The 16,261-nt window shown below is 36.1% G+C and overlaps 1 protein-coding gene across 1 annotated transcript in view; it reads right to left on the bottom strand.

The window, feature by feature from the left end:
* man1a1 (mannosidase, alpha, class 1A, member 1) overlaps positions 1-11,619 on the bottom strand; it is a 119,206-nt gene extending 107,587 nt beyond the window's left edge. The window contains exon 1 of the mRNA XM_032585440.1: positions 10,888-11,619. Within this exon, the coding sequence (XP_032441331.1) occupies positions 10,888-11,391 (504 nt within the window). The 5' untranslated portion in view covers positions 11,392-11,619. The remainder of the gene's footprint in view (positions 1-10,887) is intronic.
* Between the last annotated feature and the right edge of the window lie 4,642 nt (positions 11,620-16,261).

Genomic DNA, 16,261 nt, shown 5'->3' with positions numbered 1-16,261 from the left:
GCAAAACTAGTTAAAGTAGTTATCTTTAAGTTTTTTTTTTAAATCAAAGATACACCATAAAATGTAAACATTTATTTACTTCAAACATTAAATACAACTGCAGTTCTGAGTTCATTTCACTCGGTAGAGTACACTAGAGTGCTGCCTTATCAATTTATCTCCCCTCAGGCTGCCTCATGGTTTCAACTTTATTGCAAAAACTAGATGATAGTATTAGTGATCCATCGTATTTGTGTTCCCTAAAGCTTTCCAAATCAATGCTCAATGATGTGAGAGCAGTAATGAAGCTGGGAGAGTAAATCCAGCGACAGCAGTGAGGAGTTAAATGTGCCTCTGAGATGGTTAGTCCAAGTAGATAAAGCTTAATATACCATCTAGGTTTGTGGTGTGAGAGATTGTGGGGCTCGCCTGGGGCTCTGGTTGGACATTACAAAGGCTGAAACACACGCACACACACTGAAAGACGCACACAGTTGGAGTGTGTATGGAATAGGAATCAGTCAGTCACACCTAAAAAGATCTCACACAGTGAGCAGGCGACATAAAAACCAGGAGAAGAAGGATTTTAGTCATCCTATCTGCAGCGTGAACTCGAAGATTGCCTGAAAGCCAGACAATGAATTAATCAATCTGCAGAGGCCTGCAGCAGAAATCCATACTAATGTATGGATTTAAATTATCCACAGCTAGAGGGCTGTCCATTAGGACTGCATTTTAAATGAAGATGCACCAATCAAAATGTTCCCACCCAAATCCAACTTTTAAAAGAATACAGCCCAACTTCAGTTTAAATTAGATTTATTCTTCTCACAAATTTTGGTTGAAATAAATGCGTATTCATTAAAAACTGTCATGTTAGAAGACCTCTAGCAACTTCAAATAAGTCTAACATGTTTACATTTTATCAGGACACTCAAACGGATCCAACACCTTTTTTAGTAACGGTAATAATCAGGGCCGGATTTAGAAGACTGAGGGGCCCTGGGCTGGAGCCAGGTTTGTTTTGGTGCCCTGTCCCAGAAAAAATAAACATAAAAAGATATTTTATTCATACAAATTATAGATATTTAATAGATAGATACACATATTTGCAGGTATGACATGATTGATGTGGGTCCAAAAAAGATAAATATTTACTTCCAAATATTTGAGTATCATTTAATAAAAAGTCAACAATGTAAAAAAAACAAAAAAACATGAAAAATTAGCTCATGACTTCAATATGAAGTGTAATGTTTGTAAAACTCACAGAATAAACAAATAAATTAACTGTTTTTCCTGATGAACAAATGCAGCATGCCTACACGCTGTGGCATCATGGCAGCACTCTTCAGTGTCAAAGTTGTTACTGAAAGAAGACTGTTTTTATTAACAGAAATAAGCCATAAAGTTGTAGGAAAAAAATTGAAAGGAAACTTATTTAGCATTTTGAGCAAAGCCTGTGGTTCATTCGTGCTGTGAGAAAGCGAGCGATAGCAAGACATTCAGCAGATAATGGGAAGACTCAGTGTAGCATAGCAACATTACTATGCATGCTTCCTGTTGTGACCAGTACATTGTCACAACACTTTAAATTTCTACTTTTTAAAAAATAAGGAAGAGTAAACAAGGCAAGTATGGTTTGTTATGCAGTTCAGCATTTGAGGTGCATATTTGTGTCAGATTCAGTCTCCATGTAGAACAAAACAAGTAAAGCAGATGTTAGTTTGATTTTTCTCTGGAGGCAGGAAACAAAATCTCACGCTACAAGCAAAGCAGATGTATTATTTAACTCTGGGCACAAATGCCAAGAGAGACTAATATAAAAGGCCATAAAAAGTAGGAAAAAATATTTTAGAGAACAGTTTGGTTACAGATTACTAATTTCCATTTCCGTTTGTTATTGTTAAGGTTTTTGAGTATTTTTGACTGGGTTTCTACTTATCTGGAGTCAAAAGATCCAAGTTAAATACAGCTATTATTAGTTTGTGTTTTCAATAAAACAAAAAGGGTTACAGGCTACCTTTGACCCTACAAAGACATCCTGCATATAAAGCTTTACCTCTGCAAGGATAAGTGGTGGTGCTTGTGAGCCAGAGCCATTATACCTTTTAGGCAATTAAAGAGAGCACCTAGCGAGGGCTGGCAGTAACTCTAGCTGACAAACAAAAAGCATGTGTATTGTTTCCACTCTAAAGGAAAGGAGCAGGACCAGGGAAACCGAGACAATTAGTTCAAAAGGCAAAACAGAAATAAGACTTGGAGGCTACCAAGTCTGATGGAGTTAGAAATCAAGCTCTAAAATTTACAAAAGCACATAAAAAAAATTTAACAGAAAAGAATTCAGAATTTAGCTAAAAAGAAAAGAGATCGATGAAAAAATCTGAAGTCAACAACCTGAAAAGAAACAAACACACCTGAAGGAAAGAGCAGAAATGAGTAAAGAAAACACAGAGTAGGCCGAAGTGTTTCATCTTTCATCAGCTGTCATCTCTGGGAAGCATTCAGTCACTTTTACCAACATCTGAAGCATCTTGCCTCCAAACCATAAGATGGATGTTTACAAGAAACCATGCACGTTTTCTCTATGTGCATTCTAAACAAGCGCCACAGGAGTTTACCGGCTGACAGCCTTCAAAATACATAACGCCACTTACACTTCGCCTACGGCAAGCCGAGCGCTCATTTGCATCTGTTTTGCAAAGCGACAATCTCCACCTCATCAAACTTCATCTTTCATCAAAGGCCCAACACTGAGCAGGACAATGAGTCACAGACACGACGGCTGCCCTGTGGTCCAACGAAAATGTCACAACAGTGGACAGTTTTATTAATTCAGAATTTTACAACTCAGCTAACTTTTAATAGAGCCAAGAAATGAAGATGAATGGACGATGAACACACATAATCTTAGAAATGTTATAATGTAAAAAAAAAAACACCAAAAAACAACCTTGGTAATTTCCATTTGCATAATTTATTGTTTTTCTCTTTTTCTACCAAAAACTGGATGATAAAAGTTTTCAGTCTGGTGCTTCAGTCTCAACTGGCCCTTTTTTGAAGGACAATTTTGTTTACAGAGATTTCATAATTGATTTTATTTGTTGTTTTGTTTATTTATTTTGGATGTTTAAAATGTCTTCCAGTGTTAAATACTCACTAGTATTTAAAGTTGATTGATTTTTGAGTATATTTTCTTGCATTATTATTTCATTACCATTATTTTACTTGAAAAATCATAATAAAGTTTGGGACAAATTTGTCACCTACATGGTCATACTCAAAAATTACAAAAGTTCCCACTAGATGGCCAAATTTGTACCACTGGAGCCAGGGGCCACACAAAATTGTTCAAAGGACCACAAATGGCCCCGGAGACACATTTTGGACATCCCTGCTGTAAGAGGTCTGAGTGCAATAGAGTTATTAAATAATTATTAGCTGGATTTATCCAAAAATTGGTCAGACTGAAACTCTGATCAACCAAAGAATGTGTCTACGTGAGTTAATGCTAATCAGTGCAGACAGAGAGTCTGCACAGCGTAGCATGAGATTAGCTCACTTTATTACTGGGTCATGGTGAGTCCATTGGACAAAATATGTATAAAAGGATCAAATGTTCAGAATGTATAAGATATCTTTAAATTGCAACTATTGTGTTTGTAAACATCCAAACAAAATGTGGGGAAGTTTGACTTAACTTGCCTACTTCATTCTGTCAGACAATAGTTAATATTTCTTTATTCCAGAGTTCAATCAGTAATCAGGCCTGCTTGAATTCAGCACTCTAAAAACTGTGGTTAGCTGCAGTTAATTTATAATTTAACAATAAGGAAGCAATTATATTTTCACATCTAGCCATGTTGGTTTGGATTTCTGCTTTCCAGTAAAAAGTTAAATAATTTGAAAACTGTTCGACAAAAACAGCAGTTTTCAAAAAGCACTGAATAAATATGTAAGAGGGGCCGATGCTTTTTCACAGCACTAGACTTAAACCAAGGAAATAAAATGCAAATCCACAGCAATGTGACAAAAACTTTTTCAACCAGTATCCTTTTTATCTCTTGCTGTGCTATTTTTGAAACTCAGCACTCTTTTCTTCCCCTGATCTAAATCTATAAGCACTGTGAGTTTTCTTGCAGCTGGGGAAGAGGCAACATGAATGTTTACTGTTTATTTTAAACAGTATGTGAATATTCTGTGTATGGAAGTAATTTTTGCGAAGATATGCCTGACAGACTTAATATTCTATGCAATTTTGTCAGTTTATCCAGAAAATCCAGAGACACCGACCATGAATGGATCATCTTTTCAACCTAATTATGTTTAATGTATGTGGTTTGGACCAGTTTTCCCATGTAACATTAAAAATTAATTGAAGTTTCCTTAAGGGTGAATCACACCAGCCCTTTTTAATCCGCTTTAATCCAATTCCAGTTCATTTGCCAAGAAAGTCCAGTTCTTTGAATGTGCAATCAAACTCCGATACAGCCAATTAGGTCAATGTTCAGTTGAACTGAACTCTGCCGTGGTTCGAATGCATATGTCTCAGATTAGAGACCATTCTAAAAGCAGGAAGTTGACTAAAGCGTAGGGAATTCTGGGTAAATACAAACAAAACAAACGTGAGAATCTAGCGCCAGCAGGAGAAATGTCTTGTGGGTTTTTTAAACTGAAGACTAAAGAGAAATCCTACAACCACCAAAATCTGACGCTTCTCCGTTTTTGTTTACATTTGCTGAAGGAAGTTGCGTTCATGTCTTCTTTGGAGGGTTTTGTGTTGTTTCCTTCAGTGGTTCTTGGTGCAGCGCCCCCACAGGCGAGGAAAAGAACAGGTTTTTTCAATTAGTATGAATCACTTGACACAAATGTTGCCATTTTGGTCCCTAACTGAACCAAGCCTACCAGACTATCAGGTGTGACAACACCCTAAATCTCATCTAGTCTCAAAATGTTACAGCCAGGCAGAAAAGCATGTTAGTTCACATAACGCAGGTGTTCCAACAATAATGCATTGGCCTAATCCAACTCCATTTTCCTTCTGTTTATCAGCCAAGGTTTTCATTATTACCCCCAACTGCTGCTGCCTCCAGAGAGAGAGAGTCCAAACATGGGCCACGCTGTGAGGAGGCAGGATCCTCCAGGGAGCCTTTGATTTTTCAGGGTACAAACATGTTTAGCAGATTTTAGGACTGTGGTGGTCCCTCACAATCAGCTGTTTTTCCCTTACACGGCGCCTCATGTCCTCCGCTGGTAAACACAATGATGACAAAGCCAGAGTGCCGAACAGCACTGAGCAGATCCCCTTGGGAACCGGGTCAGATGGTGATGGTGTGGTGTAATAAGAACCTGGCTGTATCAACAAATATTTCTAAAATAAAATAAATAAAAATCTATCTCTAAATGACAGCAGGGCAGCAAAGATCAAGGAGAGCATGTAAGAGTGGGTTTGTGTAGCCGTGTTTGGTCAACACGGTTATTGGTTTGCCAAACAGAAAGGGCAGAGAAATCAAGAGGTGGAAAGGTTTGAGTCTTAGCCTGAACACTTCAATTTAACAGAGATGTGTACTTAAAAATATCCCAAATAAAGGTTAGAAATATTATTCTAAGTTTGTGATGGCAGATTATCAATCAAATATCAATGTACAGGACAAACCAAAGCACAGATGCCTACAACATCTTTAAAACTTAATTAATATTGTATAACTTTTTGATAAAGGTTTCTACGTATAACTTTCAGTATATAGAAAAGGATCAAACACTTAAAGTATCAATTCCAATTAAATACATTTTTTGTACAGACAAACTGAAAACAACACTCTTCGGTGTGGATGTTGTTGCAGAGGGAAGATGACTAAAATTACATACTTTTCAGTATCAGAAATTGCTTAGAAATTGATCAAAAGACAGCACAAAGTAGTAAAATACACTTTTACTTTATAAAATAACATCTGGCCAAACTAGATAAATTTCTATTTACTAACATTATTATTCACAACTTTATTTAAATAAATATACATTTTAGAACATTATTTACATTTATATATATTATTTTTATTAGATTTATTTATGAATGATTGGTAATTGTGTTAATTAAATTATAATTTTATTATTTGTTGATCACCAGCTGACTTCAGTAGGTACCATCCGAGTTGAATATATGGCAATAAAGTTCATCTGCTAAATAGTTTTGAACTTTAAAAACAATAATTAGGGAAATTGTTGGGTATGGAAATGTTGATGGCATTTAGGAAACTTCAGTCAATATAAGGGGCCTGCATTCTTTACTTGAAATACAATTAAGTGATGACAATTGTGTATATATAGGTTATATATATATATCCATATATATATATAAATTTTGGTTAAATATGAGAGCTGAAACTACTAACCTCTTGACAGCGTAGAGTATCTTTCATCATAATATATCCCAAAAAGTTACCAGGAAAATATTTAACAAAAGAAAGTTAGAATTTCAAAAGGGAGTGAAGCTGAAGCAACGTCCCATTTTTGATTTGGAAACTGGTGTCATTAATTGAAGACAGGCGGCAGGAAACCCAGGACAGCTTGTTTAACCTTCTCTGGAGGAAAAACAGAGTCTGAATATTTGAAACCATACCCAGCATATCCAATTATCTCTATTCAGGCAGAACATGTGTGGCTACAGGTTATTTCACAGTGCCAGTCAACTGCTGGCCACAGCTGTGAGATTCTGATCAATAGCTATGACTAAAGAATATTGGTGGAGACAAATGAAAAGCAACCCCTGCTGAAATTTCTCATGACTGATGTTGGTGTTTAATAACACGAGGCGCAACCAGCAGTGTTGTGTCAATACTCCTCCTAAGCTTAACAGGTTTGTCAAAGACACTTTCCTCTTATGGATTATTGTCACATTCACATTTTTGTGTAAATTGTAATGAAGAAAGAAGATATTAACCAAATGTTTTGCCATCTTCTTCTGTGATAATACTGTCTGGTTTTTTTTTCATCTCGGTGACAACAGTCCTGCCAAAGCTTTCTCCATCTGCTGGAGTGTTTACTTTGATCAAACATAGATTAAGACTCGTGCAATGAATGCCGTCGAAGGTGACCTCTTCACACACTTGATCCTCTCATCCAACCATGAATCACACAGTTGATTTTCTTTTCAGTACCTGCCGTCCATGTTTGCTTTTAGGCCAAAGCAGGAAGGAAATAGCGTTTTTTATTTATCGAAAGTAGAGCTGGAACAATTTGATTAATCATGAATAATCGATTAATCAACTAATTTAGTAAACAAATAATTGTTAGATGGAGAAAAAAGACTAAAAAAAACACATTCAGAAATTAAACTAAAACAGTACAAAAATATAGACATTTTTGCATGCAGCTCAGTTGAAGTATCTTTTTTAACTGCAGAATAATCCTTTGCTACAAATGATCAAGTGTACATAGTTGCATTTTAGGCAATAAAATGTAGATTTTCTTATTTAAAAATGAATTGAATTTTTAATATTTTATAAAATAAGCTTAGTTGGCCAAATTATTATTTTTTTAATCGAATTACTCGATTAATCACTAGAATAATTGATATAATACTTGATGACTAGGCCTGTCACAATAACAAATTTTGCTGGGTGATAAATTGTCCCATAAGTTATTGCTATAAAAGATAATATTGTTTAGAGAAGTTGTTCAAGTAATATAAAGGTAATGACATAATAAAGCAAGAACATATTCTTAAAGAACAATAAACTTCAGATTCTAAAGAACATGTAACACTGGTACTGGAAGACATTTTAAATACCAAAAATAAGTAAACAAAACAACAAATAAAATTAATTCTGAAGTTTTTAAACAAAATTGTCCTTCAAAAAAGGACAAGTTGAGACTAAAGCACCAGACTGCAGACTTTCATCATCATGTTTTTGGTAGAAAGAGAAAAACTATACATCATACAAATGGAAATTATTGATCTCCTTTCAATTCATCAAGCAATTAATTGATTTACTGTGACAGGCCTATGATTACTTAAATAACTGTTAGCTGCTGTCCTAACTGAAAGTCCTATCTTAATCATAACCGTCAGATTTTGCCCAACAGATATGTGGATTTAACAAATTTTTCCATAAATACACACATCGGAATATGTCAACCAGCAGCTCTTTTAGGTCATTAACTTCTTATCTTTGACTCACTCAGCAATCCTCTATCAGCTGCCCATGTAAATGAGAATATTTAGTGGAACTGCACTCTAAAAATCACGTTTTCCAATTAAAAACACTCCAGAATATGGCCCCTGCTTATCTAAACACTATTTCTGAACAAACGTCTCATAACATCAGCTGGAGCAGCAGGCTGACTGCATGCTATGGGCTGCCACCTGACACCACCTCTGGGACTCCAGCACAGGGCTTTCCACTTGTTTCCCTGAACACACTCTGCAGAGACATCACAACACCAGACACGCTGCAGGCGGCTACAAGATTTACTGAAAGGATTTTTAGGAATAAGATGCCAGATGACAGGGAACACAACACATCCCAATTCTGTTGGTGTATATTGTGTCTTGTGTGAACGCTCGGCAGCCATGATGCTTTTGAATATGGGTCACTTCATTTCGGTATATGGCAGGAAACCTGAGCTGGTTTTACACAGTATAGGGAAACCAACAGAACGGGCGGAGCAGCCTGGAAGGCGGTTCTTCGTGCATTTTTTCCCCAAAGACCAGACGTCGAGTGAGTTTCAGAGAATGTTACAACATGATGATGACTAAAGGTGGAATCACAGCACTCCTGATTGGTCCACTTTAATCCAACTCCAGTTTGTTTGGGTTACCAGCTGAAAGTGAAACAAATGTTGGAATTTTGGTCCCTAATCAAGCCAGTGTGAAAACACTAAGTGGCTGCATTTTGACCTTCAAAACAAGGTAAAAAAGATTATGAATATGCTGTCTTCAAAAGTCTTCCCCAAGACTGCGTAAATCATAACATCATATTTCTGTATTGTTTTCAATTGATTTTTCTAATGAATTTAAGATTTTATTAGCTTCAGGTCAAAATCATCAAGATCTTCATAGATTAGCACCAGTCTATGCTTAATGAATCTATATTATATGGGTTTTACTTTATGAATTAAGTTACTGAAATATTTTCTATTCTAATTTACTGAGATGTAGGTATTTTAATAAATCAATGCTTTTCAAAAAATTGCTAACATACCAATTCCCAGTGAACATTTATTGGTCACAGATACGTATAAGCAATGTCTGAATGACCTACAGGTGTCTGGGTTAGAGTGTGTGAAACTGAACCGTTATCTGACTTATAAATGGACCTTTAAAACTCTAAACCTAGCCTTCTTTAAGCAGCGATTGACAAGCATAAATAAAAAAAGCAAATTCAATGACCTGGACTAGAACTGTAGGCCTCTCAGTTACACAGACACCACCTTTACTAGATAAGCCACAAGACCATAAATAATGTGTAAATAATAGATGAGTCCAGTATTAGCATGTGTAACTGTATCTCAGTGCTGCCTCATCTGCATCACAAGAAGCTCGATCGTAAAGGTCTTACCAGCATCTCCAGAGATATTCAGATAAGATTCTTGTCAATAAACACCTGTATTAAATATTTATACACTTTTTAGGTAACAATGTGTTAGCCATTAGCCTGTGCATGCCAAATATGTTAATGTGGTAGCATATTTTTCACTTTTCTCTCAATTTTGAGCTCTCAAAGCAAAAATTCATGTTAATATTAGTGCAATAACACCAGTGAAAAAAAAAGACTATTTTAGCTTAATCATACTAAAATAAATGAAACTGAGTTTCACATTGAGATTTTAGGTGGTGTTGTATGGTTTCTGTGGCTAATGATACCGTTAAAAACACTTGTTTAATAGCTTATCAACTCAAATCACATGGCAGTAAATCAATGCATTCAAGCATCAAGATATGGCAAAGATGACTTGCTGATATTCAAACACGGAATTAAAATGTTGAAAAATTATTGTTATTTAAGTGAATTTAAACATTTTAACCCTAACTCCTGTCAGGTAAGAACAGAAAACTGAGGCTACAATCCACACAAACTCAACCAAATTGGGCAATAACTCCAAAAAATGTTGCCTGGTAGCATCAAAATTTGGTGTAAACAACAAATACGCCTTGTATCAACAGTTCATGCTGCTGGTGACCAACATCTACTTTCAGCAGGATAATTTTCCATATTTCTAAGTTCAAATCATCGTAACCTGACAATGAGTCCAATAGTTTTTGCAATCACCAGATCTCAACCCATTTGATTAAAAAAAAATGGAGTCAGGGCCTCATAGGGTGTTGTGAATCCACAGGTTTGAGGTGGAAATGTTAGAAGAAATTCAAAATGAACTAGTACATGCATCTATATGTTACCAATATTCGCTGTTATTATGATGGTCAGAACCAGAAACGTTCAAGTACAACCGCATTAGAGCATCTTTGAAACATGGAGGAAGAGGAAATGGTCATCATGGACATGCAGCTAAAAATCTGCTGCATCTGTGTGATGTAACTAAGTCAGTATGGATCTCCAAAAAATGATTTGCTGAATCTAAACCACAAAATTAAGGTAGAATTACGGGGTTACCAACTTGTTTCTAACAAGGTATGTCTAATAAAGTGTTTCTTTTACATTGTGCACCCTTGAAATATATAGGTCAAATAATTGTTTTATTTTTCATCTCTAAATCAGGTCCAGATGTATTTTTAAGTATTTTTCTCAGTGGATTACTGGTATTGTCTGCAGTTTTTGGTGCATCTCCTCCATATTATCAGTCGTTTAACCCTTTTGAAAACTTTCTGGAGGCGCGTCTGGGTTTCTAAAAAACGTAAAATCATTTATTTACCCATAACCCGGTTAATGTTGCTCAACAGATCCTTACCTCTTTGATTTTAGCCCGTCTCTCCTTAGTTTCGGGGTCCAGCGGTTCGTGTCCCGTCGCTCCGGGCGGACGGTGATATTCAATGAGAGGGATTTTATTCACATCATTTTCAGCCTGACCCGCAATGTTAACTTTCTTCTTGTCGTTTATTATGTCCCGTTGTATCTCCTCGGGTCGCTTTTGGAGCGTGTCCTTGGCCTCCAGCAGCGCCTTCTCATGGTCCTTCTTGATCTTGGCCAGGACCCGGTCGTCGCTTCCAGCCGGGCCGGAGTAGCTGCTCTCCGGACCGATGCGGGTGTTGGTCTCCACCGCGGGGGAGCGGAAGAAAACTCCGCTGAGTAGCTTCGACGAGTCCGGGAGGAAGAAGATAGCCCCGAAACACAGGGTGATGAAGGCGCTGAACACCAGGAGAAGAATAAATTTCTCTGTCAGCCTGAAAGAAGTCGGGCTGGCAGACTTCCTATTTGGCGGAGCGGTGAAAGGTAGAAGAGTTGCAACTGGCATTTTCACCCTTTTTTCCTTTAAAACAACTCGAACCGAGAAGAAAACAAAAAGATTTTAAACACTCTGTTTAACTCAACTTTGGCTTACTCCGCTCACAAACCCATTTCCGCGTCATATGAGTGGACTAAAACGTAAAGCGGACGGTTTAAAATCTCCGGTGAAAAGTTGGTGGAAGAGAAGCCGCCGTCCATGCCGAAGCCTCTCTGCAGACAGACCGAGTTCCAAAGGCTCTCACACACAGGAAGCAGCGCTGCGTGGGCGTGGCCAAAGCCGTAACTGACAGCAGGAGCCAATCACATTCCGCCCCGTCAGAGGTGGCAGTTCTAACGGGGCGTGGCTAACAACAGCTGGAAACAGAGCCATAATGAAGAAATGTATGGTCGCCGGAAGCGTGTGAGATTCTTAAACTTGAAAATTGAACCTTTAATTTGAGTAAATTTATTTAACGGGGAAAGAAAATCCCACATTAAGGAATATCTGAAAAAATGTGAAAAAATTAATTAGTAATTTGAATAAATTTATTTGACAAAGGAGAAAAAAAATCACATTAAGGAATATCTGAAAAAATGTGAAAAAATTAATTATTAATTTGAATAAATTTATTTGACAAAGGAGAAAAAAAATCACATTAAGGAATATCTGAAATATTTAGCAAAAGTCAAACTTTAGTTTCATTAAATTTATTTGACAGGGAGGAAACAAATCCCAAATCAAGGAATGTCAGAAAAATTTAGAAAAATTCAAACTGTAATTTGAGCACATTTATTTGACAGGATGGGAAAAAGTCTCACATTGAAGAATGTTTTTAAATAAGAATAAATGGAGGTTCACTTATTGAAACAATTGTGAACAAATTGTATTTTTAACCAGGGCCGATTAGGGCCATTGTAGATAGAAAAGGAATAACTTACTGACATAAAACTCTGAAATTTTCTAGAAAACAATAGGACATTTCTGAGCTCCAAAAGTTTAACATTTCTAGATTAAAATCTGAAATCTTTACATTAATTCCACATATTAATGTGGAATTAAACTACACAGGTTTAATTCCACATATAAACCTGTGTAGTTTCTGAGCTAGTAAAATAAAAATAAAAAAGACTTTTGGAGCTCAGAAATTTTCAAGCCTTTTCTTGAAAATGTCTGAGATTAATCTAAAAATTTCAGATGTTTTTCTGGAAATTTCCAACTTTCAAGTTTTTCTTCACACATGTTCAGTCTTTGGAACTCAGAAATGTCCTTCTTCTTCCTAGAAACGTGAAATTAATCTCAAGATTTGACGTAAATTTATTTCTATTTTTTTTCTATGTGCAATAATACGTTGTCATATGTTTTCCTTGCAAAGTCCCTGGAAATTTTATTCAAACACATGGAAACATGAACTCTGACAGATTTATCTTACAAATTTAGATGTAGTTTAAGTAAAATCTACATCTACTGTTTGAATTTATAGGGAGAAAAAAGTGTGACCCTGTTTTTTATTTTTATTTATTTATAAAAAAAATATTGTGTTTGTGGATTTCAGGAATCATAAAGGTTTTAAGGAGACAGAAATTCAGTCACTCAGCATGATTTGTGCAGAACAATTTCTGACACTGTTTGATATTTGTTGTTTGTAGTTTTTGGTCACGGGATTGCTGAACACGTTGTCGATGAGTCTCTGACCCAAAATGGCCACATACTGCTGATTCAACCTTTCTAATATCTACTTGGGTAAAAAACTCAACAAAACTCATTTGGACTTTGTGAACGCAGCTCAAAGTGGATCATGTGACTCCAAACCTTTGCAGTTTACGTCCTATTGACTGTATGTACAAGATAACTACAAGGATAAGTAAATGGTTACATAAATCCTAAAGTACAGTCAGATTAATTTATCTCTTAGTTCCATTTGTGTTTGCAGAAAGTTCAGATAAACACTTCAATTGATATAACAAGACAAGCACTTCAATAGGGTTAGTAGATAACAGCTCAGAACAAAAGAAAATAAGCTAACTCTCATGGATGCGAATGACAAAAGCACATTCTTCCACTCTTGGCTGCATTGTTTATTGGCTTGCCCTTTGCCCATGTCATATGACTTACAGCTTTCAGTCCAGTGACCTGGTAATTTCTTTAAGAATGAGGAGATTTTGTTTTGCAGGCTCGTTTCTCATTAGTCAGCAGATGATCTGGCAGAAAAAGTAGAAGTTTTTGCTGCTTCTCATTTATGGTTTTTATCGTTAATCATCAAAAAATCTTTTACAGAGATGTGGGAAACTTCAGGTTAACTGTTTATTGAATGCTTCCAACAAAATATTCTTTATAAATGTCATGTTTTGCGTTTATGTAACCTTAACCAAAAATATAGATTTTGCATTCATTAGAAAAACTTGCATACTTAAACTTTGACAGTTTTTTAAAACTATAAACTACAAACATTTCCATGTATTTTGTAATTTTACTGAGAATCCACTGAATATCCAGCTGAAAACAAAGACGTATATTCACGTACATGGACTTTACTTCATTGTCTGACATTAAATCAGAAACTTTTCTTGTTTTAGGACAGTAAGTTTTTGTAAAATGATTTCTATTTGCTAAAAGACAGAAAGCAAAAGAAAGAGATAAGACACATGTAACTTAAGGTAAACACCTCAGAAAGGAGGAAACATTTTTATCCAAATTTGGTCATAGAGGATTAAATAGTATTTCTTCTTAAAGGGGAAAACAACCTACAGTGAAATATGATTTTGTTTTCAGAAAGAGAGAGTGAAATGCTTTATTGTTCTGTATTCAATTGAGTTCAGGGAACTGGTAAATTACAAGACAATAAATTACTATTGAATATACAGGACATTTTGGAGAAATGTTCACTTGTGAATTGTTTTGCTTTTTATTAAAATACCTTAAGAAGAATAAATTCAAAGAGGCTATAGTGGTGGGTTTTTTAAATTTTAAAATCTGTGTAATATATATTTAGCATCCCAAACCACACTCCATTCCAGTAGATGGCAGTAATGCACATCTAAACGTTGCTTGTCATCCAAAATAAAAAAGAAGATTGTTATTTTTTTATTTATTTCTTTATGTCATGGTTCACATTTCTTTCTGGTTGGTGGCGGTACCGCTTACCAAAGCAGTACCGCCAATAAAACTCAAGAAGAAGAGAAAGAAGAACTCAGTGCTGTATTAACCCTTTAACAACTTTTACTTTTACCAGCATTGCATTGAGAAGTAGCTCCTATGATGAGCTCAGCAGTTCCACCAGGTGTTTGCTAATTGCTCCTGGCTAGTCTGAAGGAACTAAGTGGGGAGGAGATGCACCTTGAAGGCGGAGTTTAATCCATCCAGGTGTTTTTCACACCTGAATGGTTGCTATGGAGATTAAAGGATTTCTCATACTTGTATGAAAGTATCAAAGCAGCTCTCCAGCTTTGTTTTTTGATGAGATAATAACATTATAACATGATGAAAAACTCAAAAAAGTCGATTTTACACAATAATGCCCCTTTAAAGCTTCTAAAAACAATAAAAGCCTGACACTGTTTAGAGTGGTTTTATGGATGAACACATTAAAGCTGAAATTTGTGACCTTTGTTTGACAGATAAACGTTTCATCATTTAAATTATCTGCAATCTTAGTAATAACAGCTTGTGCAAACAGCAGGTAGTTTGCATGCTGTTTAAAACTGAATACAGATTTAGATAAACGACAGCCAAATGAGAGAAACAAGTGCATCTCGGAGATCTGCCGTGTTATAACTGATGGGTGTGTGCTCCTGTTTTCTCTCCTCTGAATCCGTCCCCACTGTGTGACTGGAATGCAAACTTATTTGTTGGCTGGTAAACATTTTGTCGAGCAAATAGCTTGTTGTGCCCATCCGAAATCACTGAAAGGAGAGCTGTAGAAACCGAAAGCTTTGTCACGTACGGCCTGCGCCTCACCTAAACTCCACCAGCGGGAGGAGAAGCGTACAGATGGAAACTGTAATCTGTGGGTGACAGATGCAAGCTGCCATCCTGACGCTCTAATTTTGGGATGACAACTTGTCTAAGTGATGACGTACATCCGTGTGATTAGTTTGTCTTTCTGAGAAACAAACAGAAAATGAAAACTGGGATGAAATGAATGGCATGTTTCCCTGGATTAATGCATGAAAGTAACTTTTTTGTTGTTACAACTTAAAGCAAAAGTTCCCCAAAAATGCCTGGGATTTAATTTGGAGTTGCAACCTTTTTGTATTTGATAACTTTTATTAAGAAACTGCCCACATCAGCCTCTACACAGCAATTACAATTATGACACAGACCATTTTCGTTGAGTGCAATATTTCTCGTTTCCAATCATGAATAACTACAACACTGCGTCAACACTGGAGGCAAACAGTAAATCTACTGATGTCAGCGGTCCGCTGCAATAAAAACCTCAATTATCCATCAGTCTAATGTAACCCGGCTTGGAGAATGTGGGAAATTTGTTCTATCCATAATATATGTCTGATTTTAAATTCATAAGCCCTCTTTGATGTGGCTGATCAGAGGAGCTAAACACATGAACTGTTGTGACTCGATATTTGATTTTTGTTGCATTTCAATATAGTTTGTTTTATTGAGGCAGCAATTTGTGCAGATTCTGGCTCTTCTGTTGTTAAGCTGAAGAGACAATGAGACACTCCCGCTTTAAATGTAAAAACATTGTAGTAAAATATCACTTTGATAAAGTCTTTGATGTCCACAAACATGACTGTTAGGTTGTGTTTGTGTAGCTGAGTTTCCATTACAAATGTGCACATAACTTTGTTGGATATTCTGGTAATGTTGAAAAAAAACACAATTTTGTAATTGCAGCATTGCCTACAATTCTTACTAGGGCCACTGTAGACAGAAG

The sequence above is a fragment of the Xiphophorus hellerii genome, chromosome 15 (assembly GCF_003331165.1).
Source record: "Xiphophorus hellerii strain 12219 chromosome 15, Xiphophorus_hellerii-4.1, whole genome shotgun sequence".
NCBI lineage: Eukaryota > Metazoa > Chordata > Actinopteri > Cyprinodontiformes > Poeciliidae > Xiphophorus > Xiphophorus hellerii.
The sequence above is the reverse complement of the archived record's forward strand: the minus strand, read 5'-3'. Positions and strand labels throughout refer to the sequence as shown.